This window comes from Erythrolamprus reginae, chromosome 2 (assembly GCF_031021105.1).
Source record: "Erythrolamprus reginae isolate rEryReg1 chromosome 2, rEryReg1.hap1, whole genome shotgun sequence".
Taxonomy (NCBI): Eukaryota; Metazoa; Chordata; class Lepidosauria; order Squamata; family Dipsadidae; genus Erythrolamprus; species Erythrolamprus reginae.
In genome coordinates this window covers 119,658,034-119,676,739 of record NC_091951.1, presented here as the reverse complement: position 1 = coordinate 119,676,739, position 18,706 = coordinate 119,658,034, and the positions used below count along the sequence as shown (strand labels likewise).

At 40.8% G+C, this 18,706-nt stretch overlaps 1 protein-coding gene across 4 annotated transcripts in view; it reads right to left on the bottom strand.

Annotated features, from left to right (window-relative positions):
* Positions 1–14,900: 14,900 nt before the first annotated feature.
* The window catches only part of ARHGAP26 (Rho GTPase activating protein 26), a 333,358-nt gene continuing 329,552 nt past the window's right edge, over positions 14,901–18,706 (bottom strand). For 2 of the 4 annotated variants that reach the window (XM_070739344.1, XM_070739342.1), the window contains one exon: positions 14,901–17,461. In XM_070739344.1, the coding sequence (XP_070595445.1) occupies positions 17,373–17,461 (89 nt within the window). In that variant the 3' untranslated portion in view covers positions 14,901–17,372. Of the gene's footprint in view, positions 17,498–18,706 lie in introns of all 4 variants that reach the window. The other 2 variants (XM_070739348.1, XM_070739345.1) reach the window with 2 other exon arrangements.

Sequence of the window (18,706 nt, the reverse complement as noted above, 5' to 3'; positions counted from 1 at the left end):
CAAATATAATAGAATAATAGAACAGAGTTGGAAGGGACCTTGGAGGTCTTCTAGTCTGTTGTGGTTAGCTCTGGCCCAGCTCCTGCCCCAAGGACTGTCAATGTGGGGGAGACATCCACATGCTGCAGGCCTGTTTTGCCCCTGGTGGAATCTGCTGATGAAGGCTCCTCTGACCAAGAAAACATGAGTGACAGGGAGGAGGAGGAGTGGGGCAGACAGCTCAGAAGGAGATCAATTATCTAGCTCCTCATTGGATTCAGAACAAGAGTTAATGATACAGCCACACATGCAGAGAGCAATGCATAGGCAGAAACAACTGAGAGATTATTATCAAAGAAAATGAGGCCACCTGTGGTTGGGTGGGGCTGTGGTAATTAGTGAGGCTGCTATAAATAGCAGCCTGTGGGTTTGGCCATTGTGGAGGATTAGCTGATCGTTGTGTTTCATGACTGCTTTGATCTTTGTGTGCTGATTTTCCCCCGCTTTGAAACTAACCCAGAGCAAAGTGTGTTTCACTTTGTGAAAGAAGAAGGACTGTGAATTGCCTGACAGTTGCAAGCTAAGTATCACAGAACTGATAAGGGACTTGTACAAATTACCAGTTTGTTTGGAGACAAGTGCTCTTTGCTGTACAAAAAGAGTGCTCTGTTTATTTGCATTTTCGGTATAAAGAACATTGTTTTGAATTTTCAAACGTGTGTGTGTGTGTGAAATTGTATCTGTGCATTTTTGGGAGGATTCTACCAGAGAGCTTGACAGAACATAATCCAACCCCCTGTCTAGGCAAGAAACCCTACACCACTCCAGACAAATAGTTAACCATCATCTTCTTTAAAACTTCCAGTGTTGGACCATTCACAACTTCTGGAGGCAAGCTGCTCCACAGATTAATTGTTCCAACTGTCAAGAAAGTTCTTCTTAGTTGCTTCTCTCCTTGATTAGTTTCCATCCATTGCTTCATGTCCTGCCCTCAGGTGGTTTGGAGAATAGCTTGACTCCCTCTTCTTTGTGGCAGCCTCTGAGAGATTGGAACACTACTATCAGTGAAGGGCTACCAAAATTTTACTACCACACTGTGGCCGTGGCTTATGCATTTTCTTTCAACATCTTTCAGTGCAAATTGGGTGCTCTGGGGTGGAGCTCCATTTTCGCTACTCCACTGCGATTCCCCCCCATCTCCCCTAGTCCTTCTTTTCATTAAACTAGACATAGTCAGTTCCTGTGACTGTTCTTCATATGTTTTAGCCTCCAGTCCCCTAATTATCTTTGGTGCTCTTCTCCGCACTCTTTCTAGAGTCTCAACATCCTTTTCACATTGTGGTTAAAAAAAACCTGAATGTAGTATTCCAGGTGTGGCCTTACCAAGGCATTATAATATGTGCTTCAGTGGCCAGGGAAAAGAAAGAAAAATAGAAGTTTGAAAGAGGCAACGAAACAAAAGAAACCAGGAATTTGGTTGTTGTTGTTGTTAATACTAAGGTCTATTAAAGTCTAATTAGCAGAAGCTTCTTAAGCTACACTTGCTTAAAGCTTTCCAATTTCACTAATTGAAGTCATTAAAATATAATGCACCTTCTAATCATAACATAACATCAGCAAGGGAGTCAGACACCTCTTTGTCTCTGTTTTAAAGCTGTTGGTTTAAAAATCAATATTACATGGCCCCACTGGGAAATTTTTGCACAGCCGACTTTTAAGGTCCAGTCAAGTCTCCCCCATGGCCTTGCTGGGAAAAACTGAGGGGGGGGGGAACCCAACCTTGCAAATATTTTCTGAAAAAACCACATGCATTTACGATACAGCAGGCTTGCATTATACATTACAGTGGAACCCCGACATAAGAGCTGCTCTACTTAAGAGCAACTCGAGATAAGAGCTGGGAGGGGAGAGATATTTTTGTTCTACTTACAAGCCCAAATTCGAGATACAAGCGCCAAGGAGCTGTCTCCTGAAGCCAAACGCTAACTTCCACGTTCAGCTTCAGGAGATAGCTGCGAAGCGGCGCGCATGTTTTAAAAGGTTGCAGCCGGCCTGGGGGGCTCGGGGGGGTGCTTGCAGCTTTCTTTCTTGCTCTTTTTCTTTCTCTCTTTTACCTTCCCTTCCTCTATTTCTTCTTTTCTTTCTCCTTCCCACCTTCTTCCCTCCCTCCCTCCCTTCACTCATTCCTCTCCCCTTTCATAAGTTTCCTTGCTTCCTTCCTCTGTTCCTGTCCCTTCCCCCTTTCTTTCTTTCTTTCTTTCTTTCTTGCTCTTTTTCTTTCTCTCTTTTACCTTCCCTTCCTCTATTTCTTCTTTTCTTTCTCCTTCCCACCTTCTTCCCTCCCTCCCTTCACTCATTCCTCTCTTACTCTCCCCTTTCATAAGTTTCCTTGCTTCCTTCCTCTGTTCCTGTCCCTTCCCTCTTTCCTTCCTTCCTTCCCACCCTCCGTCCATTCATTCACCCATTCCTCTCTTGATCGCTTAAAGCCGGTCCCTGGTGCAAAAAGGGTTGGGGACCTCTGTCCTACAGGATTGGGTGGCAGAGAAGTTGAACATATGTAAATTTAAAAGTTTAAGAAAGTTTACAAGTTAAGTGAAAGAAACTTCATTATTCATTTATATGTACATGTACATTTCTTCATTAAAAACATGTCTTTCTGCATAATTTAGACTAACTTTGTGAGTTTTTTGAGGGCTGGAACCAATTAAAATTATTTACATTAATTCCTATGGGGAAAAGTCGTTCGAGATAAGAGCTGCTCGACTTAAGAGCCCAGGTCCGGAACGAATTAAACTCGTATCTCGAGGTACCACTGTATACAGTATATCCCATTGACGATAAAATGACATTCAGTATTGAAATCTACAGTGCAGAATTGAGGAACAAAACAGGAAACAGCCAAGTCTTAACCACCTTCCTAAAAATGGGCAGAGTCAGGACCAACCATATGATCCAGAGTCAGTTTGGTTCAGTGGTGAAGATGCTGGCTTACAAACCAGGCGATGGTGAATTCCAGTTCCACCTGAAGAATGAAAGCTGGGTGACTTTGGCCAGTCACTCTCCCTTAGCTCAACCCACTTCTCAGGATTGTTGCTGTAGGGAAAATAGGAAGAGGAAGGAGTACAGATAGTTCGCAGCTTACAACAGTTTATTTAGTGACCATTCGAGTTACAACAGCAGTGAAAAATGTGACATGACCATTTTTCACAGTTACAACCTTTGTAGCATCCCCACAATAATATACCGTATTTTTCAGAGTATAAGATACACCGGAATATAAAACCTACCTCCGTTTTGGGGGAGGAAAATAGGGAAAAGAATCTGCTTACCAGGTATTCATCTGGCTAGCATCCTTAGTCTGTCAGCTTCAGCACATTATTTTATCCCCTGATTGTTGCGGTTGGCTCTGGCCCAGCTCTTGCCCCAAGGAATGTGGAGGTGGATGTGGGGGAAACATCCACAGGCCACAGGTCTGTTTTGCTTCCAATAGAATCTCCTGATGAAGGCTCCTCTGACGAAGGAAGCGTGGGTAGCAGGGAAGCGGGGAGTTTGGCAGACAGCCCAGGAGGAGATCAATCATCCTTATCATCCCTGGATTCTGAACAAGAACTTATGACAGATCCATGCATGCGGATAGTGATGCACAGGAGAGAACAACTGAAGGATTATTACAGGAGATAAGTGAGGCCACCTGTGATTGGGTGGGGCTGCTGTAATTAGTGCTACAGATAAAAGAGCAGCATGCTGGTTTAGCCTCGTGGCAGTTTATCTGATTCATAATTTCGTCAAGATTGTGGGTTTTGCTGTTTCCCTGTTCAGGTTTGTGTGTGGACTTTCTGGATTTTGGAATTGGACTCAATTTCCCAGTTATTGGGTGAGAAATTGGATTGCATTTAACCTGTGCCTTGTGTGTATCAGAAAATCCATTTGACATTTAAAAAGGGAGCTGTTTCTGTTTTTCTGTTGATAAAGACTTTTGGTTTTCCTTCTATCGTGTGGTGTGTGTCTTTCTGGACTAATTACCCTGTAATTATGGGAGGTTGGGACATGCGGGCAGAACACTGATTAAGGGCTTTTTTTTTAATTCTGAGAGAGTAACATTGAAAGAGCTTGCAAGCCAGTAAAAGTGAGGAACATCATTACCCCCTGGAAAGAAACAGTCTGAGCAAGTAGAGCAATGGGGAAAAAAAACCTGCAAAGAGTTACGGCTTGGAAAACATTCTTCTTTGTAGAGAGTAACAGTGAAAGAGCTTGCAAGCGGGTAAGAGCTGGGAACATTGTTAGCACCTGGTTAGGGTTGGAAAGAAACCTTTGGAGCAAGTAGAGAACAGGGAAAAAATCAAAGACAGAGATTAACAATGAAAGACCTTGCAAGCCGGTAAGAGCTGGGAACATCATTAGCACCTGGCTAGGGCTAGAAAGAAACTTACTCAGAGCAAGTTAGAGTAATGAAAAAACTCTGCAAAGACTTAGGGCTTGGAAAATATTCTTCATAGAGAAAAACAATGAAAGACCCTGCAAGGTAAGAGCTGGGAATATCGTTAGCAGCTAGTTAGGGCTTTAAAAAAAAAAGCTACATTCAGAGTATAAGACACGCCCTAATTATCAGCCTATTTTAGGGAGGAAAGAGTCTTATACACCAAAAAATACGGTAACCAGAATTCAGATGCTTGGCAACTGGTTCAGATTTATGATGGATGCAGTGTGCCTGGGTCATGTGATCACCATTTGTGACCTTCTGGCAAGCAAAATGAATGGAAAAACCAGATTCACTTAACAACCAGGTTACTAACTAATCAACTGAAATGAGTCACTTAACAACTCTGGCAAGAAAGGTTGTAAAATGGGGCGAAACTCCCTTAACAAATGCCTTACTTAACTTTGGGCTCAGTTATGGCGATTAAATCAACAACTCCCTCTATTAGATGTGTTCACTGCCTTGAATATAACAATAATAATATTGGGATAAAAAATTTTTAGACATGCACTTCTGAATGTTTTTGATAGCTAGAAACTCATGGAAAATCTCTGCTCTTAGCAGCAAGCAACAGAATGTCTCTTAAACTTTGTGCCAAGGAATCTATCTGCCCTTATCTGACATTGTAGGTGAGCTACAGCCAAAACTGTTTGGGGCAAAGGGGCAGTGGGCTGCTCGGGGAACTAAAGGGTCATGAATACAGGTGATATAATTGCACAGCTGCTACTGGCATGGCATCTGAAAGCCTTGGTGGGGTCCCGTCTTGTCTGAATAAATGTGAAAGTGTCAAGGCTTTCAAATAGTTTCTTGTTTCCATAGTTGCTTTGTTTATGGAACAGAAGATTATTTCACAGTTATCCCTTTCCTCCTGCTAAGCAAAGAAATCAATTCCTAATATGAACCAAGAACAGGAGTGTATACGCATGCGCGTACTTCAAAACATTCAAGGTGGCCACCATATTTATTTATTCAATGTTATTTATTTATTTTTTCAATTTTTTATGCCGCCCTTCTCCTTAGACTCAGGGCGGCTTACAACATGTTAGCAATAGCACTTTTTTAACAGAGCCAGCATATTGCCCCCACAATCCGGGTCCTTATTTTACCCACCTCAGAAGGATGGAAGGCTGAGTCAACCTTCAGCCGGTGATGAGATTTGAGCCGCTGACCTGCAGATCTACAGTCAGCTTTAGTGGCCTGCAGTACTGCACTCTACCTGCTGTGCCACCTCAGCTCTTATATAAGTATACTTTTAGAACAGGCTATGATGACCTATCTTCTATCTTTAAACATTAGATTTGTTATATGCTGTTTACTACTGTTGTTACCCGCCCCGAGTCTACGGAGAAGGGCGGCATACAAATAAAAAAAATAAAATAAAATAAAATAAAATATAAAATAAAATAAAATAATAAAATAAAATAAAATAAAATAAAATAATAAAATAAAATAATAAAATAATAAAATAAAATAAAATAAATAAAATAAAAAATAAAATAAATAAAATAAAATAAAATAAAATATATAAAAAATAAATAAATAAAAAATAAAATAAATAAAATAAATAAAATAAATAAAATAAAATAAAATAAATAAAATAAATAAAATAAATAAAATAAATAAAATAAATAAAATAAATAAAATAAATAAAATAAATAAAATAAATAAAATAAATAAAATAAATAAAATAAATAAAATAATAAATAAAATAATAAATAAAATAAATAAATAAAATAAAATAATAAATAAATCTTGATTTTTACACACACACACCTCAGTCTCTGAGCAAAAAAATAAATAAATATTAGCAAGCCCATCAAAGCACTTAAAGGGACTTCAAATGCTTCAGAAAGACAGTCCCAAATTAAATGTGCAGGCAGCCTTTTAGCTATGGATTTTTTTTTAAAAAAGCAACCCATTAAGCTTGACTCACCCTGGCCTAAACTGTTGGAAGTGACGATCTAGACTCAGCGCATTCTGGAGATGGGCAAGCCAAGCTAAATGTCCCAGCCATCTAAGTCATAGGACACCCCACCTATGTTGCATCAGCTTCCACGGGTGTTGCTTTTTTCAAGCAGAACAGCAAGCCAAAGAACAGGGAGGGACTGGCTAGGCTACTGGACTTTGGCAGGGCTAATTTTAGCCCCGGCATTATCTCTGGAAGATCAACAAGGAGAACTCGTGCTCTGCTCTCTCCATTCCCAGAATCTCAACCTCCCTGCATAACCTATGGATGGACCTGGTGCACCGCATCTTTCTTGGCAAGGCTGCTCTGTGCTGAAAAACCTCTTTGCAAGCCACGTAATGGAGGCACAGCGAATCCAACGGGTGCCAGATATTATCCCCCTGTGAATAGCATGCCACGCTTCTCCTCCGATTGCACGGAGGAGACATACTGCTCTTCTCATGCCACAGCAGCATAGTCAAATAACAGTGTTTAACTTTCCAGAAAACCAGCTCTTCCACCCCTCCCCCGCACCCCACTCCTCACTCAAGTAATAATGGATGATCTCAATCAGCAGAACCTGAACCTATCGTGTTCGTCTGGGAATCAGAAATGCCCCAGTATTTTTTTGCCCTCAGAGTTCAGCAACTTCTGGTTGATGCTGTGCAGGCAGAGTCTGGAAAGGTCACCGGCTGAGTGACTTCTACTACAGGCATAGCTCTGACACTGAGCCAGCTGGTTTTTTTTTCAAATGAGCAACTAATTCAGCAGGATAAACCAAGATGGAACTTTGGCTAAGATTCAAGAAGGGGGAGAGGGAAACATCCATAGCTCTTTTAGGAAGCTCCTCTAACATGCAGCTTAGAGGAGGTCTACAGATATGGCTAAAAGCAGGTGCAAAAGTCCCCAGCAACTTAAAATCTCCTTTTCTTGCATGAAAGCAGGTCTTGACGTCTTGGGATAATGTCCAACTTTTTGGTCCTTCCAAAACAGTTCCATTGCGGTTCTGCAAAGTGATTCTCTTGAATCCACATAATATGAAAAAAAAATATCAAGTATTTCCCCACCCCAGAACAGGAAAATAAAAATGCAAGGCATAATTCTGTGTCTTTTTGTGTGTGTATATATTCTCAAAGTCCATGTACTAAGCTTTTTTCAGAGATATTTCTGGAAGGGAAAATGTCATCAGGTTTATTTTCCTTTGTAATATTTCCTTAGCTGGATAAATAAACTATGTCAGAGACAGAAAAGCTGCCAGACGGTCCTCTCTTGTGAGGAGTGACCTGACAAAAGAGCTTCTCAGGAGCAATGAGGTAATTTCTAACATAAGATACACAGATCCCATAAATCTTGTGCAGACAGTGCTACATGCCCATCCAGCCTCCGATTCTTTGGAGCAATTGAAATAATGGATGCAAGAAAAAAGGCTCAGAGAAGTAATACTGCTAAGATTATGTTTGCCCTTGGATAAGGATGGCTCTGAGGCCAACACAGTTCACATAAAATGCCAACTTCCATTTGCAGAAAGACAGCTAAACCCCTCAACGCTCGTCGGCTTGTCAGGAGGCAATTGTTATATTATCCGTTAAAGCAGTGTTTCTCATGGCCGGCTGGGGAACTCTGGGAGTCGAAGTCCATGTATCTTATAGTTGCCAAGGTTGAGAAACACAGAAAGCTTCCATAGCAATATGTTTCTCCAAAGAATTCCAAATTTCAAAAGTTTCTATTTAGGCTCCCACCCATTCTTTTCCAAAACTGGCTTCTCTTGAGAGACCAGCAAAGCTTTTTTCCGGGATTGAACAAGGACCAAATTCTTATTATAGCATGTATGTGAAATAAGTATTTATTGCAGGAATGCCTGCGACACCCTAAATATTATTAGGACAACACTATTCCTCAACATTTATTTTTGTCCACTTTCCCAATGCTGCCTTACGTCTGTCTCTCTCTGTGTATCATTTTTTCAGAATTGTATCCCATGTATTTAATGAAATACAAGTACTCCTCAATTTACGACCAAACTTGAGCCTAAATTTTCTATTGATAAGCAAGACAATTGTTAGGTGAGTTTTGCCCCATTTACCAACCTTTCTTGCCATAGAATTAAGTGAATCACTGCAGTTGTTCAATTAGTAACATGGTTGCTAATTGAATCAAGCTTCCTCACTGACTTTGCTTGTCAGATCGCAAAAGGTGATTACCGGTACTTGACTCCAGGACATTGCAACCATCATAAAAATATGCCAGTTGCCAAGCCTCCAAATTTTGATCATATGATACGGGGATGCTGCAGTGGTCCTGTGGAAAGGTCACAAGTCACTTTTTTCAATGTTATTGTAACTTCATATGCTTACTAAATGTCTGGTTGTATATTGAGGACTACCTGTAGATTTCAATTCACACAATTTAAAAAAAATAATCTGTCTTTCAGTTGCCAGAAGACTAATCTTTATTGCATCTTTTAAAAAATCATTATTGTCTGAATGAAGCATAAGGAATATTTACTCTTTTTTTGTCTTAGCCATAAGCCATCATGAATTTTTGCCGATTTCACAGCAACTCTAGACTTCTCTGGATTCCAAATTTATTTTTAGTTCAGCAATATAATTAAAGGACACATCATAAAACAATTTTCCTTTTGGCAGCGGTGAAGTTCTGCAGACCTTCTAGATCAGACCTGGGCAAGATGTGGTACGAGGGACGGATGCGGCCCGCCTGCTGTCTGTGACCAGCCTGCGGAGATCGGTCCAACTTTTCTAGATAAGAACTGGGTGTTCAAGATATAATATATAATTATATATATAATATATAATATAATATATAATTATAATTTATAATTATAATATAATTACAGTGTTCCCTCGATTTTCGCGGGTTCGAACTTTGCGAATAGCCTATACCACGGTTTTTCAAAAAATATTAATTAAAAAATACTTCGCGGTTTTTTTCCTATACCACGGTTTTTCCCACCCGATGATGTCATGTCATCGCCAAACTAATAATTTTTGCAAATAAATAACAAAAAAAAAATTATTGTTAATAAATAATTATGTTTATAAATATCAGGATCACTAAGTGTCTTATTCAATGCTGAGTACCAGTAATAATGGTGAGTAAATGGTAGTTAAGGGAATGGGAAATGGTAATTTAGGGCTTTAACGTGTTAAGGGAAGGCTTGTGATACTGTCCATAGCCAAAAATGGTGTATTTACTTCCGCATCTCTACTTCGCAGAAATTCGACTTTCGCGGGTGGTCTCGGAACGCATCCCCCGTGGAAATCGAGGGAACACTGTAACTCCGTTCTACCCAATAATATGCAGTATTGGGTAGAACTGAGTTAATTATATTAGTCCGGCCCTCTAAAACCATCCCAATTTCTCATGCGGCCCTATGGCAAAATTAATTGCCCACCCCTGTTCTAGATGGTATGTTTTCCCATTGGAGAGAAGAGGCATTGGCTTACCTGAACGGTCTTCTCTCTGTGCTGTGGGGAGAGTCCAGACATGAGTTGAACTTTGGTCAGTTGCCAAGGGACTGAGTTATTTTTAGATTGAAGCACACTCTCTCTGCTCCATTGGCTCTTGACATGTCAGTTTCAAAATGAAGGCAAAGTGACCAACAAATAGAGGATGTGCAAGAACCATAGTCACCCTGGACCACAAAAGCCAGGGTGGGTTTGGACTCTCCCTGCAGAGCACAGAGAAGACCATTCATGTAAGCCAATGTCTCATCTCCTGTGCTCTGCTAAGGAGAATTCAAGCATGGGATATACCCAAGCTTAAGACCCGTGGGCTGATCCAGGGGAGCAGATGTGGAGCAGACCCTCTGGAGTGCCCATCTGCCAAATGCAGCCTCAGCTGAAGCAAACAGGTCCAGTTTATGGTTCTTGATGAAGGGGAAATATGTAGACCATGTGACTGCCCTACAATTTTTTTCAACAGAGGCATGTGTGGCCCAGGCCACGAAGGTGGCTGCGCTGCAGGTGGAATGCATGGTTATCCTATCCAGAACAGGCCTCGACTATCCCTCATAAGTTCGAGCGATGCATGCTTTAAGCCAGTGGCTGATAGTCTGGATCGTGACCTTGCAACCCATGGAGGTTGGTTGAAATGCAACAAACAGTGCTTCCAATATCTGAAATGAAGCAGTCCATCTGATATAAATCCGGAGAGCCCTCCTTATGTCCAACTTACGCCAACAATGTTTTGATGGATGTTATGAGTTGGGACAAAAGTCCAGCAGAATCACCTCCTGAGCCCAGTGGAACCAGGAGTTTACTTTTGGGAGGAAGGAGGGATCCAGATGTAGGATGACTGTGTCTGGATGGAAGTGACACAAGTTCTCATACACTGACAGCATTGCCAATTTGGAAACCCTCCTGGCTAAGGTGATAGTGACCAGGAAGGCAGTCTTCAGTGACAGGAATCTGAGCAAAACCCTATGAAGCAGCTCAAATGGAGAAGTCATGAGTGCTTGCAGGATGATTGAAAGATCCCAAGAAGGATATCAAGGTCATATGACCTTGGGTTTCGAATTGGCTGCCCACTTCAAGAAACTGTGGATGCTCAGGTAATAATAGAGAACACAAATTGTCAATTGAACAGAGATGGTTTGAACAGCCTGGTGAAAGCCGGCTGGTCTGGAATCATACCTTTGTCTTCAGACAACTCTTCATCCATCACACTCCCATCAACCTGTACAGAAGCTTCGCCAACCTCAGAAGAGTGGCAAGAGTAAGTGTTGCCAACATGCCAACACCAAGTTCACTGCATAGGGGCAGGTAAACAGGTTTTTGTTGGAGGCCTGTGGCATGGTGATCATGTCCTACAACTCAGGCAGGAGATGTTGCCAGGCATCCACCTCCAGATGGAACCCTGCCACTATGGAGGTAAAGGGTGCCCTTGAAGTAGATTGGATTTGAGCCAGGGTAAGAGTGGCCCCACAGGCTGGGATCCCTTGCAATGGAGCCTCCTCAAGTTTCATGACCTGAGCCAGTGAAGGATGTTCTGGAGATTAATCTGTCTCAGTCGCAGTTCCTGTAGGCACCTGATGATTGACAATCTGGAGAACAAAAGCCACCTCAGATGGGGGAGGCAGCAACGGCTGTGCAGCCATTGGTGCCTGAAGCTGCTGCTGAGCCAAAGGTTGAGGAGTCAAAGACATGGCAACCTGCTTCTGAGTCTTCTCAAATTTCCAAGGCTTGAAGCTTCCTCTCAGCATCTTTAAAGGTCGATGCAGATGAGTACAACTCAGAAGCCTTGGCCGCCTCCTTAGAGGTATGGTTCTTAGACATGGCTTTCTTGGGGGCAGCAGATGTGGATGCCTCCTGCCGGATTTTCAGACTTGCCATCCATGTTAGATGTAGTGGTGCCATGTGTTCTGTCTGGGTCACTCCGGAAGCCAATACCAACGCAAAAAGAGAAGCCAAACACACCGGTAAAAGGCAAAGGCAGTTTATAAAATTCAAGAAAAACACAGGTAACAGAAAATGTCCTTACAAACAGGAAAATGCTGTATCTTCAGATATATCCACGAAGGCAAAAGTCCATGCAGCAATACAGAATTCTTGCTGCCAAGCCGAGGCTGTAGATAGCAGACCTACACCTCCCATGGGTCTTCCAAACTGCTGGGCCACAAGCCAGGAACAGAGACGCCGAGAACAAAGCAGGACACCGTAACTCCAATTGATAACACTCCACATGGCTTCAAGGGCTTGCCTGCCTTTTAAACCCTGCTGATGAGGACCACACCCAAACCCAGCTGTTTCTAATTCAATGGTGATAATATTTCTTTAACTGCTCCTTTCTTTGCTCTGAATGTCTCTGTCGCATGTCAATGACAGCTTGTGCCTCATCCCCTAATGATTCCAAGCTACTGGCTGGGGAGAGCCCCCCCCCCGGGCTCTCATGCTGTTCATCCTCATCCCATTCCTGGCTGTCCCCTCCCTCGTCCGACTGCTCAGCCCCCTCCTCTTCGCTGTCATCCTCCTCTGGGCATGGAGCCAGCAGAGACACAGCTGGTCCCTGAGCAGCCTCAGGCTGAACCACAATACCACGTGGAATAAGAAGAAGTCCGCAAGGGGCAAGGCAGGAATATAGCCCTGAGGCAGTGACTCCAAAAACTGTGGCCAGGTGAGAAAGATGACAATGTCAATCCAGCAGAGCCCTGGGAAAGCACTCAACTGAGCCATGTTATGATAACACCTTAAAGTGGTGAAGCAGAGATGTTTTAATAGCAGCAATTAAAAAAAAAACCCTTGTGAGGTAAAAATAATAGGCAAAATGGCAATTGGGAGGTTTGTGGCCATTTAAAATGGCCTCCAGCACAAAGTGCATTGGAAGACACAACTTGTGCCCAAACAAAATGGCCGCTGGCACTCATTAAAACTGTGACCAGATCTGCTTAGTAACAGGCAGATTGTAGCATTCAAATGGCCGCTGTCAAAAACGGAGGCTAACCTCCAAGCCGTTAATGAAGCGATACCCACAGGCAGCAAAATGGAAGGCAATCCTGCACTTCAGAGCGCTCCCCTGAAATGTGGCAGAAGAAAGGGTAAAATCCCTTCAGCCAACTATCGTTGTGCTGTCAGAGTATAGCCCATGGGGGTTATTTATCTATCTTCGCTCCACTGTCAAGAGTATAGCCCGGTAGGGCAGGGATTCCAGCTGGCTCAGCTATTTGGTGGTGGCAGTTCTTGTTGGTGCACCAACTAATCTGCATACACACTGGCAGCAGAAAGGTAATAAAATCCAAAATACCAGAAAGTGAGAGTTCAAGGAGAAATTCAGTTGTTTTGCTCAAGGTAACTGAGATAGAAAAAAGCATGTCCCTCTTGCTGGCTGAGTTTTGAAACTGACACGTCAAAAGCCAGTATTGTCTCTCCTATATGAAGTCTCCTGTCAGGTCCAACCCCCAAGCATGACGATAGATGCTGCAAAACTGATATGTCATCTTCAAAAATCTCAGCAGCTTGTTTTAATAAGGAATGACAACTTAGCAACTGCCAACTTCACCTCATTACAGTGTTGCCTCGATTTTCGTGGGTTCGAACTTCGCAAAATGTCTATACCACGGGTTTTCAAAAATATTAATTAAAAATACTTCACGTGTTTTTTCCCTATACCATGGTTTTTCCCCGCCCGATGACGTCATATGCCATCGCCAAACTTTTGTCTGCCTTTAATAACATTTTTTTTAATAAACTTTAATAAATAAACATGGTGAGTAATAATCTAAATGGTTGCTAAGGGAATGGGAAATTGCAATTTAGGGGTTTAAAGTGTTAAGGTAGGGCTTGTGATACTGTTCATAGCCAAAAATAGTGTATTTACTTCCGCATCTCTACTTCGTGGAAATTCGACTTTCGCGGGCAGTCTTGGAACGCATCCCCCACGAAAATCGAGGGAACACTGTATACATATTTAAGTTAACTGAATTTGAGGAAGCTTGTTATAGAAAAAAATTATGCAGAATCTAGCCAGACCTAAAGGAGAAGGCAGCTTTTTCCTTTCTTGTACACCATTCCTCCTTGATAAGATTTGCAAAAAACCACACCCCTCAGTTCTATTTTTCTTTTCTTCATGAGCCATGGTGGTGCAGTGGTTAGAATGCAGTATTGCAGGCTGACTCTGGCCGTAGCCTGGAGTTCGATCCTAATCAGCTAAAGATTGACTCAGCCTTCAATGGACGGTATAGTGACCCAGATTTTGGGGGCAATATGCTGACTCTGTAAACTGCTTATGGATGTTTACTTTGAAGCAGTAGATAGATCTAAGTGCTAGTGAGTCTACTTTGCTTCACCAAAGAACTAACAAGCTTTTTTCTTCCTTTTGCTTTAATCATTCTGTTGGGAGAACTCTGTTCATTGTATAAAGAAAAAATAAAATGAAAAAATAAATGTTGTTTTAATAAACACAGAAACGTATCATAAATTAATGCAGTGATGCTGTTTACAAATGTGCCAAAAGCTATCACCTCTGTATTAGAAACTGTATATTACCCTCTCTAGGTATTATTTTAAAAAAAATTAACTGAAAACGAAGAAAAAGATTTTCAAAACAGCATCCATTACTTTAATTAAGAATTACGAAACATGCTATTTAAGCTATCAAGTGTAATTGTGCACTGCAATTATTTGATATAAATATTGTATGCTTTAAATTACCAATTTGTTATTCAACCAGTTTAATTTTCTCTGGATTCCCCCCTCCCCTGTCTAAGGCTGCTAGATAATGAAACAAAAGTAAAATTAGTCATACTGCTATGGATAAATATTTACCCCAGAGGAAACTGCCACAAAGAACCATAAAATTCCTACTCAATTTGCAAAACAAAACATCTCAGCAACTTATTTACCAAGCTGTGTTGATTTGGACATTATGCGAGGAAAAAACCAGAAATACATCTCCATCTGGAAAGGTGAACAGGAAATGCTGCCATAAAAACAGGCTTTCTTTGGGAAACAAAGATTTCTGAATCTTTTATTGATTAGGCATTCATTTGTCCCAATTCAAATCTTTATTATGACTCAGATGGGCAGAGATGCTCTAGTTGAACTTTTTATTGGGTCCAGATGTGCTGCTATTAAATAAACAATGCCCTCAATTGATTACTGATTATAATTACTTGACATGATTCCTTTTTTCCATAGTTTCAGAAGCACATTTCTTTGGAACTGAAATCACAAAACATCGTGATGCAAACTGGTGGTGAAGGTAAGTGGAGCCTACCCAATGACAATGGCGATGATGTATGATTGATTCCACCATTAGGAATCTGAAATGCCTATTAAATGCATCCCCCAAAATGTAAAAATTCAAATCGTCTTGAAAGCTGCATACAATATGCATGTCAGTTGCTGAATAAATACAAGACCTTTGAAACGAACTGCACATCTGAACCGGTGATACCTGTTATTCTGTTTCAAAAACGTTCAAGAAATAATCCTTGAAACAGATTAAAGATGTGCAAAGCTTAACACCAGCTACTATACAAAAAAGGTATCAGATGAAATTGAGCATATACATTGTGCATCTCCTGTTAAATACTTTTCAAATGTCCACACTTCTATTAAAAATCTGAATATATAAAAATCTTTTACTTCAACATATTTCAAATTGTCATATTTACACTTCAATTTTAAAACAAATGTCAGTGAAAAATACAGCTATGTTACCACTGAACAATTTAGGGTTAAATTAAAAAGCACATATTAAACCAGAAACTATGGCCATGAATGTATGAAAACACAGCAGAGCTCGGCAGGAGAAAAAAAAAGAGCATAAAATTCCAAGTTAAACACTTCTATTTAAAAGAAAATACAAATACAGTATCAGAAATGTTTGGCTTTCAAATAACAGGATTTTCCTAAGTGTAAAATCTACAGCTATGAAAAATAATGTACAATACATCTGGAGAACAACTTCAGATAAAGGTTAGTGTGCCTTAAATAGATATTTCACCAAGACAGCCATTACCGAAAGACATCAATTACGAAGAGTTGAAAAACTTACAATTGTAAGAGTAAGTGAGTGTGTGTTTGTGCTTGCGTGGACACACAAGTTTTAACATTGTTACTAGGTCACATAATAAATATAAGCTTTGAAGAGGATTGAGTGCACAGGGCCACGGCAGCCTGTATAGGCCAGTCCATTAAATAAACAGGAGCCAATACTTCAGAGAAGGGTAGTGAAGTAACTAAGAGATCCCCAAAACTGAGAAATACTCCAGAAAATGGTGGTGCTTGTTTCTGCAACTTGTGCTGGTGACAACAGAGGGAACGCAGGTCACTTGCTTTTAAGTGCTAATATAAACAAGCTGCTATTTCACCTCCAGCAAGGATAGGCCTGCCTAAAAAACTTTGCAGGGATTTCAGCCAGATGTTTTAAAAAGTTTTTGATGAAAAGAGTGAGAAAGTTTCCATGTGCTTTGGTCCAAAATATGACTTGATTTACAATGCTGATGATTCTTTGAGGCTGGGGGTGGGTGGGAGAGAAACACCCTGTGCAAGCTGTATGGAAGTTGAGTCATGGCAATTGGTCTTCTTTTCTTGTCGGTTCGAAACATTTTGCTGCTTCCAGACAACTCCACCTGGATGACTAGAATTTTCATAGAGGTATGCAAGCTGTGGAAGATATTCAAATCTGGTTCCACGTCTTGCTTTGATATTAACTAAGTAAAAGTATGTGTATTGCTGTGTGTTGTTTTTGGTCTACATGCAATGATGCATTTCTCATTATAGGAATTATTTATATGCTGAGGATGGAGTGAACCCTATCAAGGACAGCCAGTCTCTGCAAAAGAAAGCCATTAGTGGCTTGATCAATACGAACATTACTTTTACTTGCTAAAGATAAAAGGGACAGACATGCTTTCTTCCCAGGAAATTCAATGTTTGCTTTTGCCAGGCAGTGAAAAACTACATCTTTGTCCTTCGGATCTTTCCTGGACGCCAACATATATAGGACACAAAAAAGCTAGTTTTGCAATTTCTGGCTGTTTTTCTTTTGTTTCCTTCTCTTTTTTTCTTTCTCTTTTTTTGGGGTGGGTGGGTGGGGGGAAGGAGAGTGCATATCTGTGTGTATGTAGAATTCCAGTTAAATTGTGTCCAGTAATCATGCTCAATTTAAGCTACTACATTTACACATATTCTATTAATATCTTGTCTAGGACAAAACATCATTTGAAATGTGGCAATAACACCTCTCACAGCAGAACACCTTCCAGTAAAGCCCTTCATCCTCACTAGTTTCTTTCTCCAGCTTTTGTCGGCTGCATTTTTTGTGCAAACAACACATTATATAAAGAGAAACATACATTTTTTTTATTTACATGAACATTCTTCTGAACAGGTATCAGAGTCCTTCACCTTGCTTTTCACAGTCGTAAACAGCAAATGATCTACAATACTCTTAATCAGTTGTCATGGATACCATGTAAAGCTCAGCAGGGTTGTTTATGAACATGTCCAGTTATAAGAACTCCACATAGTTCTCGGGAATCAATCCTATTTTCCCGTTCAAGGTTCCTTCCAACCAGCCAGGTTCTTGAGATGGATGAACTGGAAAGATACATGCAGGTTACTAGACTTGTAAAACTGAGAATTTAAAACAAAATTGGAATTTTCCCTATATACATACATACATACAAACAAACAAACAAACAAACAAACATACATACATACATACATACATACATACATACATACATACATACATATGTTTTCATAGATTTTCATGGGTATAGGTATGTAGGTCTTGGCATATTTGGGTCTTTTCCTGTGTAAGGTTGATAGACTCCTGGCGACGTTTCAACGAGGTCCCACTCGTCATCTTCAGGCTGGTGTTTTTGGATTCGTGCTCAGGCACTTTGTTTATTGAGTCTATCAACATTACATGGGAAAAGGCCTGAATATGCCAACACCTGCACACCTACACACACACACCCTGTTTTGTCCTGATGGTACCTCTTGGAGCTTTGTACATTGGGGTCTACAATCCAGTTCACTCTTGTGTGGTTGTGTTGTTTCTCAGCTCTCAAAAAAGCACAGGTATTCTGGCGATTTGCATTTGTAAATCAGCATACATCGGCACTTCTAATTCATACATGACACTGACCTGCTTTTCAGAATGACCCCAGAGGCCAAAGCATACCTAACAAGCAGCCAAGTTTACAGCAGTTTTCCAGATGTGAAGTGCTTTTTGTCCACCAGTGGAATGCTCCATCTACTGGCTGGTTTCAGAATCTTAAAATCGAGCACATATCTAAGCTGATAGTGAAGAGCCACAATTTCTCATTTCAAACCATCAATTTGGCTGTAACATGAACTCATCTGTGCTATTATAGTCTAAGGAGCAGTTTGTTTTCCATAGGAGACATTTGTTTCTGCTCACCTCACCTCACCTCACCTCTCTGCATGTGTGGTGTTTAAACATTACATTTTTACCTGAAACCAGGACAAAACAACATGTACAATTGATCTCCCCTCTCCTCCTCCTCCTCCAGTTCATAACACCTTTCCCTTAGCTTAACAGAATTATGTCCTAGAATTGGTGGATGCACAGCTTATACCCAATTTTCTTTCATTTCTCATCATTGTTACTCAGGATTCCTCTTCGAGGTGAATGCCCTTGTCAGCAAGCTAGCAGTCTCAAAGGGCAAGCAAGTCAAGGGCTTAAAGATGCAGGTTTATTAATATATTGCCATATCCTGATGCTCCCAGGTATTATCAGAGTTTTATTTATTTACTTTTATAATCAATCTGCTTTCCCTGGGCAAATTAGTGCTATAAAAATGTAGCACATTT